Here is a 20,692-nt window from a genome sequence, read left to right as displayed (position 1 = left end):
TTCCCCATTTTTGTTAACACTCTGTATAAGCAACGCAATCTATTTGTACAGTAAGCAACGTCAATCAGTTCATCGACCCAGTTGGAATCGTTGCGGTGGGGTCTAAAGTTTTCTATTACCTTCCCGCTTTAGGAAACTGATACCCCAAGAACCAAAGTATCAATTAACCGCAACTCGGCACCCTCTTGTGTGCGACGCAACCCTCACATTTCACGAGCGCCTTGCGCTACCCTACACCCTAAACTTCACGAAGACTTCACGCACCCGGTCGCCCTAAACATGTCAAATCTCCATTCACACCAACAACCAAAATTTTACAAAGCCGTCACTAATGCAAGCGTTGTCGAAAGCGCAAAGAAGAGTTCGTCCAGTTGATGGTTTAGGTAAGATCTCACATTCAGAGAATACCAACGTTATCCAATCAGTGGAATACAACGAAGTCAGTAGCACAAACGAAACTTCTCTAAGCTACAATAATGTGACTTCTCAAGATCCCCAACTTTTATACGATATGAGCTTGCTCCTCAGCTGAAGAAACAAAGTCCAAGTCTCAGAAAATGTCCTCCTAAAGACGAGGCTCTGACTGGCCGGAAAACAGACCAGATATAAAGAGTCTTAACAGTGCTGGAGTTACTGTATCGAGCGAAGCGAGGGTAAAGTTTCATCTCCTTGAAAACTACCCGTCGTGTGATAACTTTGGGTACCAATACGTTATACAACAAATCCCCATTGCGCAACGTTTCGTGCAGCGCGGCGAGGAGGGTGGGTTGCTCCCGCGAACCGATGAATCGCGCCTTGTAACGTCGACTTAAACGTAAAACAGTTTCACGGTCGCGCGAGCGCCCGACTGTACGCGTGCGTGCGTGTGCGCGCCGCCTCGTGCGCGTGTGTGCGAGCGCACGAGTAAGCAGGCAATGCAACAAGTGTCCTGAAGTTTTGAATCACAAGCAGATCGCGTCGGTTGAGAGAGGAAGAGGACGACGCGGTTTGGGTGGGGGCGGTTGGCGGAAGAGCGTGGCGGGTGACGGGGAGCAGGAAGGTCGGCGGGGTTGCGAACGGGAGAAAGAGGAACGGACAAGCGGAGAAAGAAGGCGAAACCGATCGGGCCGCGAGGGGCGGAGGGCGTCGGAGAACAGATATGATACCCCGGAGAGAGCTTTACGCCAACGCGCGGCGGAACACGTGAGATGACGTGTGGTATCGAGTGTTCGACGCTTGAATGCCTCAATGCCTTCCCCCGGGAACGGTAAATATCATGTGTCGCAGCTGGCCATGCAAGAATTCGGCGTGCTGACGACACCAAACGAATTCGGGGTCATCGATGCGCCGATATATCTTCCCTGGGGAGCCCGTTCAATTGAATTCGGATGACACTAGATACGTTCTGGAACCATTGTTTTTTGGAGGATGCGTTATTGATGCCGGCGTATGGGAGCGTCGGAAGCTGGAATGCTGCGATACCAAGTCACGATATGCCTTTGCCCTTGAGACGAACTGACGTCCCAAGAGTTGAAACGAAATCATCTGACTGCTTAAGAAGGCATTTCTCGAATCGCATCTCACCCCCAATGTTAAGCTTTGTGGGAGCTTGCATCTCCATAGATGGAAACCCCTAAGTTGCCAAATCAAGAACAGGAACAAGGGACGGAGGAGAAGTTCCGAAGACTACGCTATAACAAGGGGGCATGAGGCTGGAGTGGGACTTCCTGACTTTGGTCGGGTCGAAAACTCCAATCGAGCTGATGTTCTCCTATATCTGGGCTATTATCTCGATAGTAGCCTGGTGCAGAGAATTTCAGCGAAGGTGGCTGGCCCACTCTGGTCAAATCCACTCAGCTCACCTCCACGTGGGGCCCCTGGGGCTCTGTACTGACTTGTTCGGTGCAGGGTGCGAAAGAGCGAGTGGTTGATGTCTGGTCAAAACTCAGTTTTGGCCAGAGAATTTCTTTACAGGTATAGTGTACTTATAGTGGTAGCTGAGCAACGAGTAACACGAATCATGGACAACGCTTATCAGGAAAATTAAACACACCTTTACAGCAATTTTGGTGCACTAAATGCACTGAAATAGCCCCCAAGCGCTCAATCGATAGATCAAAACCAAAGTGATTGTGATAAACAGTTGGTGAAGTGACACTTACTGCTCAGTATTTGTGAATTTGTGATTGTGGACAGTATGTGTATGTACTAGTTGGTGCTGTGTTAATGCTGTATAAGTTTATACACTATCCTACAAAATATGACATAGTGGTCTTCCCAGGTAAGTTATATTTCCTTAACCATGAATGAACTTGTTACTCGCACAAGGAATTGCCCTTCAACCAATTTTAAGGACAAATGGCATAACATTTACAAATGTGTCACGAGTGTGAGCTCGAAAAGCCTGGTATTCGGTGTATCGTATAGAAAAAGAAAATGATAACGGGTATAAGAACTTACCGTCCTATACGTCCTCTTCTGACCAGCATGCTTTCCCGGACGACCCTCAAGGTCGACATGAACAGCATGAATAATGTCGAAAAAGTTCTCCACAATCGCAACTTTCTTGTACACTCTTCCGGGTGGAACGGTCCCCTCAGCGCCATTTAATGCCTGAAATCAACATAAAATGCGATTTAAAATTGAATTCGGACCTTTAGCATTCAAGTTAAATACAGGAGAAAAGAATTAGGATATATCGTGTCTCTTTTAACTGCTTTTATTTGTCACTAATCAAAATTTCAACAGTGCCACCTAGATGACTGCATGAAACTACCCCGGGAGTCAAGAAGGATTCTACCCTTGCATCAGATGTTGCCAATTCTGTTACCATCAGTCGCTTGTGAAGGGCAGTGTCGGTAAGTCAGAAAACTTAAAATCTTTATCTTCTATCGGTAACGTAGACTTCTGTGAAGTTAGATACCAATCCTGTTTCAAACTTCCCGCGACCATTTTTACCCGCAAGCGTTACTGGATCAAACAAATTTAAAAAACTCAACAGATGGAAATGCCACATTTTCAAGCAGTGTATCTTACTGAAAAGCCAAAAATTCAAACGATTTTAACCATGTCAGAGTAAAAATATATTTAGTTTTTAATAAGCACCGTGTGTCAAGTTACGTGGCACAGAATCGAATTCGTATTTCCCCGACGATCTATTGCGTAAAGAGAACTACGACGTTGCTTCACAGCCATTTTCGCAAACCCCACGCCGTGTACGTTCTCGTCACGGCAGTTCGTCTCGATAAAAAAAATTCCAACTTCCCGGGAAACTCAATTAACTCCGGCGCGAATGCCGTCACGGTCCGTAGGCATGGCCGCGGTCAGATTGTTCGGACGAACTTTGCGACCTTAAGAAGTTGCGAGCGCATGCGCGACATTATTGTCTTTCCCTGAACACCTGTTGAAGGGTAAAGTTGAACTCGTGGGGGCTTACAACTCGGTTAAGTGGCTGCGGTCAGGCAGGATAACAATGCCGATATCTAGGTGACCACCGCCTTAAGATAATACGACCCGATCAAACGACCACGTCCCGTAATTAGACACAATGGAGGTGACGATATCGACCGTGTGTATCGTCGACGAACGGAAACCGATGATTTTATGAATACCAAAGTATCAGGGGAATTTTCAATGACTATCGTCAATAAATTTGTAAACTAGGAATGTATTATAAGAACTGAGTGAATTTATTACGATATACTGATATATACCCTAAAATTATACCGCCAATTAGGGGGGTGTAATCTTATTCCGCCTTCGACAAATTGAAACAAACCGAATTAAAAGTAACGATCGAAACGATCTCTCGAACGCGAGATAATCGTCAACGTTCTGGGAGTTCCGGGGTCAGGCGACATCCACCCCTCGAGATAACCGGTTCGATCGAAACAGGTGGAGATTAACCTACTTGAGGGTGTGTGTGTCTTCCCGTACGCTTACGTAAACGCGTTGGGGTGCGTTTCACGGTTGAATACGCCCAAGCATGAGCCCGGCATTCTGTCGCCTACGGATGGCTGTATCACGCAATGCGTATTGACATATAACGAGCATATAGTCTGACCGCATAGCTGTACGGGACGAGATCTATCTATACCCACGCCAAGTCTGAACATATATACCACTTTAAGGCTCCGTCCTGCGACAATAAGCATCTTAAACTAGTTTTCGTGTTTGGCTCCGATGCGACTACGGTCATAGTACTACAGTCACTCTTCATTTTCTGCTTGATGAGACTCAATGATGATCGGTAGCAGAGTCCGACTCGAGCTCGATTATTTTGGATGGTCATCCTTGCGCTACAAGCGTACAGTGCAGAACTCCGGCTAGTGTCCAATATTATAACAAAATACTGAACCAATTTTCGTAAAAGTATTTATGAATACAAAGAACCAAAGCTTGGTAAATCCTCTATCGTTAAAAGTCTGACCCCAATGATCGATCTCATAACCTCTCGGGTCTGAGTTTAAGCGCGTGAAACTGGAGATCCGTAATGATCACTGGCCATCCAGCCCGCTGTGCCGAATAAGGATCGATACCGGGGATGACATACGAGAATTCTTCCACAAGCTGGGCCACCTTTCGCTTGGAACGGCCTGTCGACAAATGGGACGCGGAATCCCGGACAAGGCGCGTGCGGTCGGCGCGGTTCGTTTGCTCGAGGCGGCCACCTTTTCCTCGACCCCTCGCACACTCGGTGCTCCGTTTCGAACGACCAAGCCGCGATAAATATTCATACTTGACGCGGCGACTTTTACTCCGTAAATAGATTAAACGAACTGGCGGAATCCCAGGATGTTTTCACGAACGACTACAAAAGATGGAGAGCTTGACCAAAAGATCCCAAACCCCTCGAGGATCCGACTGCCCCCAAAGGAGTCGGAGATAACGAAGAGTCGTATCAAAGAATATTATTGCGGGCAGAAAAGTGAACGAGTGCCCCATAGAACGTCACGTGCGTCGGTGCTAAACGCTCTCGAGGACCCAGCTTTTACGATATCGCGAAGGGAGATCGGTTTCGTCCATAGTCGGATCAAAACTTAATTCACTCAAAGCCATTTTTCTCTGTCGCAAGTGACGCCAGACAAGACTGCTCCGAAATTGTATTTTGGAATATGGAACAGGTTCGATGACACAGGATTCAGATGATCCCTGGAATTGCATAATGCAACGAGAGATGGAATTGGAACGGAAATACGTTTTTTGATACAGAATTCGCCCACAAAAGAGCAAACGGCTCTGCCTAAATTAGGTCAGCGACTTCCCCGAATTCGACTAATCCCGTCAGACTAAAATTTCGAGGAAAGTAAGAGAAATCACCCGTTCGAATCGATCCGACGAGCTTCCGTCGGATATTATTCTGAGTTGTAGTTCGTCCGGTGTCTGAAAAACCTCGAATAAACATGAAAAAAATTGACAGGTCGTCCCGCGAAATCACGAGAAAAATTAAGAGAAATTGCCCGGTCGTATCCATCCGGCAAGCTCCTGTCGGAAATTTTTACATGCCCCAACGGGGGCGAAACAAAAAGAACGTAGCACATAGTCGAACGTTCTTTCTCTTTCCTCATAATTCCGTTCCAATACGGTTTTGGAAAAGCCGGGTCGAAAGCGGGGGTGAAGAGGCAAGGGAGGAAGGAGAGGCGCGCCGGAAAATCTCCGGCGATGAGCTCCGGAATAGAAGCACGTCAGCGGTGCCATAAATCCGTATGAGGCACGGGACGGGCCAAGTTTGCGGCGCAACAAAATCCGGGTATAGCGGGTGTTTTAAAACCCCGCGGACCGCGAGTTTGCATTTTAAACGAACGACCGGGTCGCGGAGACGGACGGGGGTTAGAGAGGGAGGGAACGGCGGTGGAAAACAACACGGCAGCCACGCAAACGCGCCGGCGAATCGGATTAAAAAAATTCACGAGGGAGTTGCCGTTCCACGAGCGCCGAGGCGCGCGTGAACCGCGTGGGAGGGCGTCAGAGGAATCACGTACTGGGTGGTTCGCTTCGATTCTTCGTATCGTGACCACCACGAATTGAAATTTGATCAGACTAGAATTACGTAGGTCTATAACAAAAATTTTAAACAACTCTCATCGATTGTAAATGCCACAGTGTTGGGCAAGGGTTACTTGCAAGAGACCTTTCATTTTAATGTACCTTTGATTCCTTCTGATGTATGTAAAATATTAGGTGTAAATACTAGACAGTTTTTAAGGGACGAATAATTAAAGTTAAGCAAATTGTCAATAGTGGTAGAGAACAAACTGCGAGTAATCTAAAAATGTGTGGGATCAGACGAGAGGTCGGAAGACCTACTAGGGTTAACGAAGCAGCAGCAAGAAAGTTAGCGCCGAGTATCGTAACCGCGCCGCCTTTTCGGTAACTTTGAGTTGCGTAACGCGGTGCACTGGCGTCAAGTGCCTTCTCAGCTCGTACATGTGCATGTGCATGTATCGATGCCTGCTACGACTGGCGACGTGCGACGCTGGTAGTTCTCTAGCAGCTGTTCTTATTGCGTCTGCTCTAATGAGGATTCTAAAGGGAACTGATGAGATTGGTCACGAAAAATGCGTAGCAGTGAACTATTTAAGCGAGGAATTAGTGCTGTATCTAAAGGAATCTGTTGGAACACGGTCAAATTAAGTGGCAATCGCGACACCTCTGATCTACGTATGGAATACCTTTTCACTCACGTGAAAGTGTAAATATGTGTGTTTCTTCGTACGAGTTTGGGAATATTACGTTAAACGTATCCCGCTACTTCCTGCATCGAACGTCGAAGTGTAAACTCGTTTATAACAAGTGATTTACAATGAAGTGTTCAGTGATTTTGCGTTAACATTTAATCCTGTGAATATGGAGAACTCGAAGATCCTGATGTTTGTATCAAGACGTTGGCTAATTTTGTTGCAAACCGAGCTTGAAAATGTCTCGGTTTTGAAGATACCGAACGACAAGGCCTGGTGCAAAACTCAAAGCAGCCGTTGCACGATCGCATGCCAAGCTCGCCTACTCCTCGGTGACGCAACGGGGCGGTCGCTGACGTCAAAAATCGGGAAACGGTCTGAAAATAGTCGCGTCGTCGGGACGCGTCGCGGGCTGTCCTGGCACGCGGACGTGGACGGGGTTTCTGGCCGACGCGAGACGGGATCTAACGGCTCGCAGTCATTGAAACAGTCCCGAGGTGGCGGCGTGTCATTGCATAACAACGATACTAGGAAGCGTCGCGAAAGTGGCACGGTATCATTGCGGCCAGCCGTTAAATATTCTCAACGAGGTCGGATTACTTCCATTACGCGAAGGAACGACAACTAGGCGGCCAGGAACGAGCCCGCGGAGTACTCGGAACTGGTTTCGCCGACTCGGGACCTACGCGCCGCGCATCGGAACGCGTACACCTCAATCTATTCGGGGTCCGGCTATCAACGTTTGTTTTTCGGGGCTCCTTTCTTCTGGTCGACGGCCGCTCGCAGCCCCGTGTGATTGGGTTAGTTTTGGTTTGTTGGGACAGGACACTGCGAGAGCCGGGCCACCCAGTAGCCATTTAGATAAATGACCCGGCCCCTGTTGAGTGCTGCGGGATGCCGGTAGGGAGAGACAGAGAAGCCGAACGCGAGGGAGAAACGAACAGTGTGCGAGAGAAACGGATGTAGGTGACGCACAGGGAAAGAGAGAAAGACTGACACGGTTGTAAACAGAGGAGGTGGCCGCGAGTCGGCAGAGGGAAGAGAGACGATAGCAGGAACACCGAGGTCATACTCGTCGCAGACATAAAAAGTGTTTGGGTTTCGGTGACGGAACAAAGAGTCTCTCAGCCGCGGATCCTCCTTTCACGTTCTCGTTTATTTGACGAACCTCCACCCCACCCACCCCGGCAGCCGCCGATATTTGTTGATCTTGCCTCGGAATCCACCGACGTCTGCCGCCGATAACTCCCAGATTCTTTCCCGGAAATTCAGCAAGACGATCGTCGGTTGAAAGCATCCGTTAACGTCGCTCGTGAAAGACTGCCTTTTCGACTGCCGGAGGAGAACTCGTTTACCGATTTTTTCGACCAGCTCGTACTCGACGATCTTATTTCGCGCGGCGATGTTTCTTTTACGCACTGATCGGGAGAAGGGGGGGGGGGGGGAAGTCCGAAGTATCGACTTTCCTCCAGGCTCGAGGCACTTACGGACCCCTCGGACGCGAGAACGTCCGCAAACCGCTGGAACTACAAGTAGGAATTTTCTCGTAAACCGGCCCCGTTACGAGGAAAGGCTCTCCGCGTTATTCGTGAGATTGCTTTCTTCGTTAATCAGATGATTTTTAGTAAAAAACACCTCGGGTTCAAGACCCGATTTGAAAACCATACCGGATAGATGTCTTTAAGAGTGTTTCTAGGAAATACCAAGAAGGAATTAACGTAACCATTGTTCTTTGAACGTAGCCTGAGTCATCGGTCTCATCGATCGATAAATTGTTATTCTCCACTGACCTATTCGGCTATCAAATGCTCACTAAGAATTACACCGTAACTCGATCAAAAACCTCGAGACGACCCGAATTCTCCCAGGCGATCGTTCCAGCGTCTTTTCGACATCTGGTGCTAATTCGGTGCAGGTTTCCAGCATTTTTCGAGAGTCCGTCTCACGAGTAACTCTTGTTTTATTTATAGCTGAACGCGCTTCGTTACCTTTCCGTCCGATTATCGATCCCTGAGACGCTAGATACTCGACATACTTCGCCGCTCTCTCTTTCCGTCTCCCGCTCTCTCGTACGCGATCCCTCTCTCTCTCTTTCTTTCCGTTACTTACGGCATTACTTAACATTTTACCTCGTCGCTCGAAACAAAAAAAGAAGTTGGAATTCTTTTCTGTCGTCCAACCCGTGGTACACGATCCGTCCTCTCGCAGACCACGCTAAGAAAACACGATAAAAAGAGACGCTCGCGCCAGGGTCGAATTTACCGTCGGTTCCCATGGATTTTTTGCGCGTCGCGTTCATTCGAGCTGCAAATCGCATGGTTTTATCGAGAGCAAGGCTATCGTGGTCGACACCTCCTCACGCCGGGTACTTAGGAAACCCCGGACGACGCGGAACCCTCTGCAGGAGCCGCGTGTCTCGTTTTTCCCCCCATCAGTGACCCTAAGTGACTCTGTCCCCGTCTCCACTCCTGTTATCCATCGCTCGAACCCTAGTAATTCTCAGATCGCTAACGACTAGGCGCGAATCGATAAAGGACCGTTCGCTCTACTCGCGGCAGGCAAGGCAGCGACCTGGAATCCAACGTCCCGTGACCGGAAACCGATCGTGTCGGCTGTACTGGCCAGCCAATCATCCGAAAAGCCGCGTCCGGCATGTCTGCAACGCCGATCCCGGAAAACCGGAACCTCCAGCTACTCCCACTACACCGGACTGCCCCGCCCTACGTCCGCGCCGGTATCAAGATACCACATGAACGTATTCCGGCCTGTCCGCGTTCATTATCGACGCGTCGGACGTTTTACGGCACTTCTACTCCCGCTACGGATTGATTTCGAGATTTACAGCCGCCGAGGATTTCAACAACCGGCCGGCGTACGTTCTTGGGACGGATCGCCCTCGATCGGTCCGATTCAAAAATGGGTGTCGATGCCGAACATTTTCAGAGACTTCGTTCCTAGTGACTGCTCATTTTTGTAGAAAGAGGTTTAGTCCAATCTGTGAACGCTGAGTTACGTCATTTCCAGATGTTTAGTCTTGGAACTTGTATTGTGGACCGTGTAGTACGTAGAAAATAACGTTACCAGATACTAACTTGACTAGTCCTGGATTAAATATTACCCAACCCACCCATAATAATTGCCTAGAATGTGATGGAGTCGGAGGCTTTGAACTACTAGACCAAACAACGAAGGATTTATCATTTCTTTGAAGTTTCTACTCATACATATTCAGAATAAATTAAAGGCACAGACACCAACACGCCCGGTCCCGAAGTCAGTATTACCCAATCGCCAAAAACAAATACCCAAAGTGTGCTAAAGACTACGTGGCTACAAAACAAAGAATTTGCCAACTCTTCGAGGTTTCTATTCGTACGAATTCAAGATAAGTTGCTGGCGTGAAGTCTGTCTAGACAAGTCCAGGAATCGGTGTTACGCAATCGGCTACAATAATCACCTGCAGCGCATTGGCTCAAAAACTTACGAGTACCGGATTACAACACGCAAGAATTCCCCTAAACGTAAGAAGAGAAGTGTATCGAATTATCGAATGCTCGTTTCCGATTGAATAACGTCAATTATACTATTCTCCAAACTTCTATAAGAACGCGCGACGTGGAGTGTCGCCTATGGGCGACATGATGCAACGTCGTCGACAGAAACTCAAGGCAGAAAGGTCCACGGGGCAGACAGAAAAGCCTGAGCTTGGTGTCCCCCACGTGCGTGATCAGTACCGGGCGACGTAACGGCAGCAGTGTATTTACAGTGTGTTCGTCCTTGGCGAACCACGGACACCGACACCGCGTCGCACACGCACGCTCCAAGAAGGGAGCCTGATCCGCCGTCGAAGAGACCCGACAGCGAAACTAAACCGAATAAATTATTACGCAGGCTCCTCCGTCGTCGTCGCCGTCTCTCACCCTCCCTCGCTCGAGGATGGATGCCCCCCTGCAGTTAACCGTCGAGCGCGGGCCGCCCTCCGGGCACAAAGATTCATATCTGACTCGAAGCCTTGCAAGTCTTCCCTCAGCCACGGCTTCGAACGGGACCCCTGAGCCCGGAGCGGGACGGGATTCGGACAACACTTGTCCCGTCCACGATCCGGACAAAACTTCGGCATCCTCTGACTCCCTCTCCCGAGCTAAGCGTCCCTCTCGCTCTTCCGCCCGTACCGGGTGTCCCGTTCCCTCGTGGCGGGTCGAAGTCGCCTGCGGTGCCCGAGAGAGCCCACAGGGGGAAGAGAAGGACGGACGCATACGCGCGGCCAATGAGACCGACGGAGACGGCGTCTGCGTCAAACTGGAAGCCGGCAGAGATACGGTGGGACCCGCGAGCGACAGAGAGGGAAGAAACGCGTGGGACGAGGAGGTACCCAGCCGATCGCGCGGTGTTGGAGTCAACGGTGGGAAGAGTAAGGGTGAGATTGAGGAGTAGGAGCAGGGGGAAGAGGAATCTCCGGAGATTCCACGCATGGAGAGCCGTGGAGCGGGCCAGACCAGGCTTGTTGGTTGCACGGAAGGCAGCTGCCAGCCGGCTTACCGCCGGCGCGCATTATACCAGACGAGGACGAGAGAGAGAGAGAGGAAAAGGCGAGATAGAGCACCAGGCGGGAAGAACGGGAACGAAGAAAGAGGTAGCGCGTGCAGTCAGCCTCTGGAGGAGGGGAACGAGACGAAGACTGCCGGCTATCCCGTAAAGATCAGCGCTAAAAAGTACACGATAGAGCCGCGGCCGAGCTGAACGACTGGCCGCAGGAAAAAAAAACGTGGAATCACCGACGGCTGACCGGCGTACCGCGGCTAACAGCCACCGAACCCTGACAAAACCCGGTAGCGTTTTCCGTCTGATTTCGGACCGATATTAAACCTTAACCCACACCGATAAACCTTAGAACTCGCTTTATTTTTTGCGCTCGTGGAGAGGGCATTTGTGGCTTGGACATTTACGAGTCCATAGTCCATGTACGAAGACATAGACATGTAATATTTTTCGTTTAGGATCTGCTAGTACGGCATATCGATAGTGCTTAACAAACCCTCTACTTTACTTAGGTTGTTCGAGTTAGTGACATAAATCTATAAAGTTCTAGTGAATCGAATCAAACTGGTCAACAGTTGGCAGCGTAGAGAATTCGAAGTATAGCTAAGATAGAGCTTAGAAAATATGTCTCGTGGTTCTAGAGTACCGGCAAGGGAAGAGCGAGAGCGGTGCCCCGGGATTTAATTTCCGATCGACGCGAGAGCAAACGCAATTTTGTTGCTCGAGGCGATTAAGCGGGGAGGGTTTCGATCTTGCCAAAGAGGAAAGACAAGATTGCTCAAACGAGCGATCCGCGGCAGTCGGCAGGGTCATCCCGTAGCGGAAAAGGTCGCGAACTCTTAAACCAATTCTGGCAAGGAACGGTTCACGATCTTGGACGAGTACCAGGAACGGCTGAGAAAGAGAAAACGTGGATTCCACGATTTCTTCTACGACGAAGTTTCTGGGATCCACTGTCGAAACCTCGTCAAGGGAAACTTACAGATTTCTAATCCTTTGCGTGCTCAATGTCCTTCTTAGTAAATTTGCTATGTTTTTGGGGCATGCCTAATCGGGTCGAAGGATAATGTATCGTGAATGAAGTCACAGGTGTGGCAATTTATACGTTTAATATTAATACTAACGTTTTTATAATATTCTTCGTGTATCTCATGTATCTAAAGTAGTTAGTGAATGTGTTTTCGTAGTTGTATCGATAAGGCTTTTATTACAGCCATTCAGGGTCTCTCTTTTCCTTTCACTAGGTTTTAATCACAGTCATTTGATATAATTACGGTCTTCTCTTGTTCAAAAAAAAAATTTTAGATTATCGATGTTCTATTTATGGATGCAAAAAGATGCGAATGATCTGTGGCTAAAACTCAGCTTCAAAACATATTGCGCTTTCTCGCTAAAATTTTATTTAGCCTTCTACGAGGCAAATGAGTGCTTATACTTCCATTTTCATCCCCGATGCGATGACAAATCTCATGAATTGTATAAGAAAAATCGTGGTGGAACACGCTTTCCTATAAATATAACGCTGTCGCGTTCAAAGCAGCTGCTAGAGGAAAGAACCTCTTCGAAATCTCAAAGACCTTCACCCCAGGAAAAGGGGTCACCTGTTGGCCAGCGACAAATTTTTCCAAATTTGTCGTAACCGTCGACAACGACGTCGTGCGTTTTCCCTTTGGTGATGAGAACGGTCGAGACTGAAAGTAGCGAACTAGTGACGGGTTCAAACATACCACAAGTAAAATCAATAACTCTAGTGGAGCAAGTTCTAGTGGACTCATCATGCGAGTCATTTTCAATCGCATAAGTGAACGGTTGTCATCCTCACTACTGAAAAGGAACACCCCTTGACATATCATAAAGCTCGACACGAAGCGAACTTCCAGGAACTAAAAAGTAACCATGCTTTCGTAACTGTAAGGCTTCGGTCCCGTGTTTCTTTCGGTTATCCAAGCATCGTTATAGCTATCGTATAACTTTGTTCGTAAAGCAAATATGATTCGAGACGCTTGATCAATATGGGCGCGAGGTGAACTCGAATCTATCGCTAGAGGAAACGTCACTGCGCTAGGAAACTGACCGCGCCTCTGTCCTCCGTAAATTTTTCCTCCCTCGCGCGCGTGTACCGCCGCGTATTTCCCTGCTCGGTAAAAAAAGACTTCCATTGTGGGACGAGCTCGCGTTTCCACCCTCGTACGGTGACATGGGAAGTCAGGGGTCACGGGGTTTACCCCCGCGCGCGATCCACAGTCAACACGAACGGCGTAAGCCCACCCCTGTTCCGGCCCGGTTTGTCCTGTCCACCCCGCCGCCCCCTACACTCCCGGTGTCTCTCCGATCTCTCTGTCTGGCTGGCGTGTCGGATTTCTGTTTGCGTTACCGTGTCACGCATCGAACCCCGTCGCTTCGAATTCACCGACGCCACCACCCCTTCGACACCGCCGCCCCCGCGCGCTTCTATTTCGATCGCGCGCCGCTCGTGTAATCTGGACCCTCTCAAGTGTGATTCCGGCTGATCCCGCCTTCGACTACGTGAATTATTAGACGGGCATTTAGGATCTGCGCGGATCGATCGTGCACTCTTTTTCGTCTAGATATAGGTCCGTGAATGATGAACGGGTTGCCGGCTGCTAGGACCGCGATAAAACTCGTTCCTTGCAAGAGTTCCGGGAAATCCTTGTTGGCGGGGACGCTGGCCGTGCTGCCGTTTTATTTATTTACTCGTGACAGAATTATTTCTATTTGAAATAATTATAAATTATAGCTATGGTGCTCTAAAAGGCATGGAATGTTATGCAACCAGGTGATAATGGTTCTTTGGAATCGCGTCACCTGGAACCCAAAACGCAGACGCTTCCCGTTCCTCTTCGAGGCTAATCCAAACGCGAACAACGTGCAACCGGGACTCCCCGGCGAATACATTCCGATCCTTGGGCAAAATTCTAGGAATTTCAGCCTGCACCGAGGCAGTTCGAGGAGACATCAAAAAACGACTTCATTTTGCTCCGACGTGGTTGCGTATTTTGAATAATGTGTTTTCCCGTTTCCGTGGAATCCATTGCGCGCCTCGATCTAACGCAATCAGCCCTCTCTAGATACCTAATAGCACGAAAGAACTTAACAGTCTGCGTTGATGATTGTGAAAGAGGAATCCTATTATTAGTACCAGACTAGGTCAGTTGCAGCTCACTGTTAGGATTAAGTTTGGGTCAACATTCACAGTGTACTCATTCAGATAACAATAATACTATAGGAATTTAAGATGATTGCTCCTAACTGAAGGGTGGATTAATGCATGAGAGAAGACTTCATGTCGATCAGTAAAAGCAACATTAGGAGTTCTGACGAGTATGACCCAGGGCTCCATCTAGAAGCAAACATCTCGGCTCCCGACGGTAGACATGAGATACTGACAAGGAATTTGACACTTCTATTGATAAGTATTAGATTAGAGCAATTGTAACTCAGTGTTTGGATTAAGACTAGGATTCGTCAGTGTATTGATGCAGATAAAAGTAGTAGGGTATGCAAAGATGGGTAAGGTTAGATTAACACGTGCCTGTGAAACGAGATGAGGTATCAACCTACAAATGACGCTTTCTGTGGATCTCTATGGTAGCGACTTTAGGATATCTGTTGAATAGAACCCGTATTGCTTCGAAGGGCGAACATTGCAACACGATATGGTTGCTAGGCCGTCTTCAACACACCTCTCTCTACTTTTATCGAGCAAAGGTGCAGCCCTAGCATCGAATCGTGGATAAAACGATACGAGAGACACGACGGGAAACGGTTGCGTTTGAACCCCGGGCATAAAGCGCGAGCCCAGGGTGTTGCACGTGGTTTGAAAACCCCGATGGCCGCGCGGCCTGGAAAATGTAAAAGGCGCTGCAGCGGCCGGCAATACGCGCGTTTCCTCCTCAAAGGTTTCATCGCGCTATCCATCCAGTCGTTCATCCGTTCCACTCTGGCCCATCCCACTTCGGGATCCATCGCGTTTATCCTCGCGCGTTCTTCGTCCGCCGCTCTTATCCCGAACGCTTTGTTTTGCTCGCTTCCCACCGATTTGTTCCGGCCACTCTCGCGCCTGCGAGCTCCATTTCCAGAACTTTCAGACCCCGGCTAGCTCGCCCCAGACGCAGGATTCCGCTTGAGCTTTTTGCGTGACTTTAAACTTGGCCCTCCGATTGCTGCTCGATGATCGCGCGCGGTCGCAGTTACCTCAGCTTCACACGAGATTCCTTATAAAATTTATAACGCCTCGTGTATCTTTGCAAAAGAATCCCAGTTACCTCGATGCGTAGTCAATTTTCAGTTAATATCAGTTAACAAATATTATTAATCTACCGTATATAAACGACAGATAAATATAAAAAAGGGCGTGACCCGGTAACGCGACAGCGACGCGTTACAGCGTCGAAAAGTTATTCGTTGTCAGAAATAAAATACCGCCGGAGTCCGGTTCCCGACTTCCCCATGCCAGGCCTCTCTTTCTTGCGTCACCAGACGCAAGTGTCGTTCCACGAACCGGCACGCGTTCCTTCCAAGAGCGCGTTAGACGGTAGCCGCTGCTCCCGACGGGTGTAGAAAAGCCCCGCGCGCCGTCGGCAATTTTTCACGCGCGAACGAAAACACTCGAGCGGGGCGAGCGTGGAAGATCACGCGCGACGCCAGAGGGAGAGGAAAAAAACGCGCGCATACCTGGAACGATAACCTACAAACGCGAGCGCGGGGCAACGACGACAACGACGACGACGACAGGCGAGCGGCCCGGAGATCGCACGCGGCACACGCTCGCTGCTCGTTCGGTCGAACGAGATCAACGCGACGTAATGAACGGGGATTTCTCTCGTCGGACTTCGCCACGCCAGAGGGGAGGAGGAGGAGGGGGAGGGGGGGGGGAGAATGTCTCACGTGCAACAGAGAGAGAGCGAGCCCGGGTGGGCAGGGTGGCGGGAACGTGGGAAGGAAGGGAAAAAGGAGGAAGACGAAGCGAGAGCCGGGCGGAATTAATCTCTCACCGCGGCTCGAGGAAGCGGCGAGCGCGGTCTCAGAAAAAGGAACGCGTTAAAGCACTTTCCGGGCGCACGCGATTTTCAGCCGGCAAAAGAACGAGCGACACTCTCGCGCGCGCGCTCGCTCGCTAGCGTTTGAATGGAATTGTTCTGATGGAGGCGCGGGAATAAGCGCGCGACGGAGAAAATTGATACGCCGGAAAGGCGTCCCAGGAGGAATTTCCTCCGTATTTTCTGAACATCGCGGAGATAGCGTTTCCCTTCTTGCATTTTTTGCACTCGTTCCGCTTACCCGACCAAATCGATAAGTGTTCGAACAGTACGGCGGATTCAATTCGCGGACCCCGATTTCGTGATTCCCAGACACAAATTTCTCCGCAAGAATTAACCAACTCGATAAACCGATACTGCCTCACCTTATAGATCCCCATCGAGATTTTGTTCCCCAGGCCACAACTGTCGTACGTAACAAAGAAGTTCTCGTGAAGGAATTATGTCAGACGTTTCAGTCGACCCTCAAAGACCCGCGACCGAGTAAAAATTACTCGACACTGTCCACGTTTCCCTAGAACATGGTACTACATTAGCTATACTTAGCCCCGCGGAGATGCCTCGTCAGCCGTCGCTGAGGTCTGAGCACGCTCCGATAAAGAACACTTATTCTCCAGACGACGTAACAGTATTTCGTACAATAATCTGTACAACTATCGTTGATAGGACAGTTTAAACAATGATGGCAAAGTGTATGGGGTTATTGTATAATCTGTCGTAGGACGCGGTGTAGATTGGGAGTACGACACCGTCGTGAGACTATCATTGTAATTCGACGTACGACTATCATATAATAAATCGCAACGTTTATGCCCCCTAATAGCCAGACATAAAGAAACGGTTCGAGTCTTCTTTCCCCTGTCTCCGTAGTGTAATTCGTGACAGTCGTGTTTGGTAGCCAATAGCAAACGAGTAGCGATGGAACAATGAAAACCAGGATCGAAACAGAGAAAGGCGGACGAGTCTAAAAAATGCATGAAGCCTCATCCGGCGTTCTCCTGAATTGAACCGTCGCGACGCGGCAGCGTTCGAATTACGGTATCGGTGTCCCGATTTCACGACGGGATCCGAAAGCGACAGAGGCTATGCGGTGTTTCAGGTACGGTCGAAATTCTGCGGCTACATTGGTCGAGTCGCTAAGATCCGGCGCAGCATCCTCGCCGAGCAATCAGCCGCATCGATACGGTAATCGCTAGCTCTGTAGTTGTTGCTAGGTACCACGGTCTCTGATTGCATGTGGGAATATTAATCTCCGCGGACCGTGGGGCGGGTTTACATCGATGCATGCCAGTAACGACGTGCTGCCAGATGGATTTTAAATGCATCTCACCCCCCTCTTTCACCGGCGTTAACATTATCTGGCTCGCGCAATTTATGCGCGTGTCGTTCGCGGGTAAAATGTACGAAGCGAAGCTTTTGAGATCCGCCACGTACCGATTCGGGTGTGAGTTCAGCGACGACTCTTCGCTGTCAATGGTAGACAACACACCTAACCACGAAATCTCTCTCGTAATATAAGAATTTACTGTCGACGGTTGGATAGCGAGAACTCGAGCTTTAAATGAGTTTTATAGACGAAGAGTTCTAGTACTACTAGAGGTGTTTAACGTTCGGTTCAAGATTTTTAGAACAGATAACGCGTGTGCTAGCTTCGCAAACGCAATAGGGTAAACCTCTGTGCTAAGTTCCTCAAAGTCGTCTTACCAAAAGGCATTTAAACCTACTCACTTCGTGACGTATGTCTGGATCCGTCGGGAAAATGTTTTGTGTCTTTAAGTGATACCGGGCCTACATCAATACATCAAAGCCCACTCTAAACAATTAATCCTATGACATCTGATAGCTACGTGACTTCCACGCTTAAGCGACCGTCCGTGAGGATGCATGGTTTATGCCATACTAGTCCCATTCGGTCTCCGATCCAAGCACAAACCTTTTTAAACTTAAATAGCAGCGGGCTACCCTTCGAAACATTCGTGAAAGACTTTAATAGTAGTTCTCACAAGAGAAAATACTATCGAGGTCTTGGCTGCCATTTTTTGTGCCGCAACACCACGGTCATTGTATAACCTCAGGACCTAATCGCCAGGATGTTCTTTTTACTGTTATATACCGAGTATGTCTCATCATGCTTACGCATCAATAGCGATATCCTCTTTTCAGAAGAACTGCAAAACATGCCAAAGTTCCTTAATAATCTCATCATTTACCCCTGACTCACACCCGAACCTTGACCACGTAGATAACCCTATCTTCGTTAGTACCCTGCCTTTCGTACATTCCACGTCTCGTTCAGAGGTCGTCACGATTACCAAAAAGGAACACACCCAGTCGACTTCTCTGTAAATCCACTTTTATAGGGCATTTTTCTCATAATTAAACGCATCTTATTAGTCCCTTTGGATCTCCGCGCGGACCGTAGGCCGGGAGTGCCGCGCGTAGCGACACACGGCCTGCTGGACAGCGGAACCGACATCGGTTCTCTATTCCGGATTCGACATCGATCGCACGGTACAAGGACACGCACACGAGCGGCCCCGCTCATGAAAAAATAATTCTCCACGGTTCCGCGGCCTGTTCAATTACGGTCGCGGCCGTATCAGGCAGTTTGCACGGTGGCTTCCTGGCCGGACAGCCGGTCGCAGCTGCTGCCGACGACGTTGTCGTCGGCGCTGTTGCTGTTACCGCCGCTGCCGGTCGGCGAGACGGTGTTGGTGTCGATGTCGAGGATAGTGGTGGTGGTGGTGACGCTGCTGGCGGCGTAGCTGCTACTGCTAGGCGGCACGATATCGGACATAACGTGCATGTGGGAGTATGTCATTACCGTGACGCCTAGGCAGCGCGACGTGGCGCATTGTGTTCGAGGCCGGCGGAGAGGAAAGAAGGAGGATGAGGAGGACTCGACGCGGCGAAGAGGTGCAAGAGGAGGGCGTCGGCATCGAGGGGACACGTACGATGCGCGTGCGCGCGAGCGTGTGTGCGTGCGCCTCATTAACCAGACGTTTGCGTTCGGCTGCCGAGGGAGGAGGAAGCAGAGCCGGAGCCGGAGGAGGAACAGGCGGCGGAGGCCAGGCAGGGTCGAGCACGAGGCTGTGCCGGGCCAGGCAAAGCCAGGCTGCGCCACGCCGCGCCGGGCCAAGCTGCAACCTCTGTTTCCCCTTCCCAGCCCGGTCGTTGTTATCTCCCTCGCGCGCTATTTCTGTGTCGCTCTCGCGTATACGCCCTCCGCCTCCTCACTCTGTCACTCTCTCTCTTTCTCTCCCGCCCGGCTGCGTCTCTTCCACCGTTCTTTCTCCGTCCGTTCGCGTCTCTCTCGCTCTGCCTCTCACCCGGCTTGGCACCGTATCGCCGGCACGGGGAATCAACACACCAGTCGGCCGATTGCGGGCTGCTAAACGCCCGAAGCCACGATCCCGCAAGCGGCGACGTTTATACCGGGTGACCCCGAGGGCCGCGTTCGTTGCACCGTGTGCAGTCTCCGTCGCCCGAATCGATCATTCGGAAACCGTTCCAGTCGATCAGCCCACCTTGAGCGCCGACGGGCTTCTCGACGTTCCGCCCGTTTTCCCGAGGGAACTTGTCGATGACGGAGTCGAAGGCTAAAGAGATTTCGGTATGGTAACCCACGGCTTTCGCGACGAGAAGTAAAGACCGATTCCCGCTGTAACGTCAGTATCAAGTTGGTCGCAAATATTCTTTTGTAAATACCACGGAATATTTGCCGTTACCTTGATATACTCGACGATGACGCTACCTGTAGTGGGAATCAGCCTTAACTCGCATCGGTGGACTTGTCCTATGACACACCTCGCAGAAATGTATGCGAATAAAAGGATTAAAGATCTAGGTGTAATAAGATCCCAAAGGGATGTATCTGCGTAAGGAAGCGAGACTGACACCATTATTTGAGCCTGTCTTTCCGCCATCTATGTATCTTCGTCGTTTATAAATTATACATTCCTAAACAGTTGCCTAAGCATACAGGCGTAACGAGACTATTGCTAAACCTATAGGCTAGCTATCAAGTGTAATTTGACTTTGCTTAAAAAAAATAAGACTATAAAAGAATGTCAAAAACTGATGGCGAGTTCATCTGGACACTTGATAGGAGGAGGAACCGGACCAACATTTCAGGCACCTGGGATATTATTTAATGTTGAAATTCAAGCAAGAGGACCGTACACTGAGAAACTATCAACATAAAGTACAAAGGCTGATGACGGTACTCAATACTAGGTATTGAGTATCAACATAGTGAGGATAATCTTCGGTCTCGATTAGTAGATAACTAAACGTCGACATGCAACAATGACAAAGAAGGATCCTAGGGATCTCATCTAAATTGGGCAGTGTTTCCAGTGCCCCGTACTTACGGAAAACCCGTCGTCATAGTATTTAGATTTAGAATTACAAGTATCGAAGCGAACTTGCCGGCTG

The 20,692-nt window shown here is 49.4% G+C and overlaps 1 protein-coding gene across 2 annotated transcripts in view; it reads right to left on the bottom strand.

Moving 5' to 3' along the window:
- Positions 1 to 20,692, bottom strand: part of LOC143344096 (uncharacterized) — a 66,023-nt gene that overhangs the window by 4,270 nt on the left and 41,061 nt on the right. For both annotated transcript variants that reach the window (XM_076769771.1, XM_076769772.1), the window contains exon 3: positions 2,440 to 2,592. In XM_076769771.1, the coding sequence (XP_076625886.1) occupies positions 2,440 to 2,592 (153 nt within the window). The remainder of the gene's footprint in view (positions 1 to 2,439; positions 2,593 to 20,692) is intronic.

The sequence above is a fragment of the Colletes latitarsis genome, chromosome 7 (assembly GCF_051014445.1).
Source record: "Colletes latitarsis isolate SP2378_abdomen chromosome 7, iyColLati1, whole genome shotgun sequence".
In the NCBI taxonomy this organism is placed as follows: Eukaryota; Metazoa; Arthropoda; class Insecta; order Hymenoptera; family Colletidae; genus Colletes; species Colletes latitarsis.
This window is presented reverse-complemented; position numbering and strand designations above follow the sequence as displayed.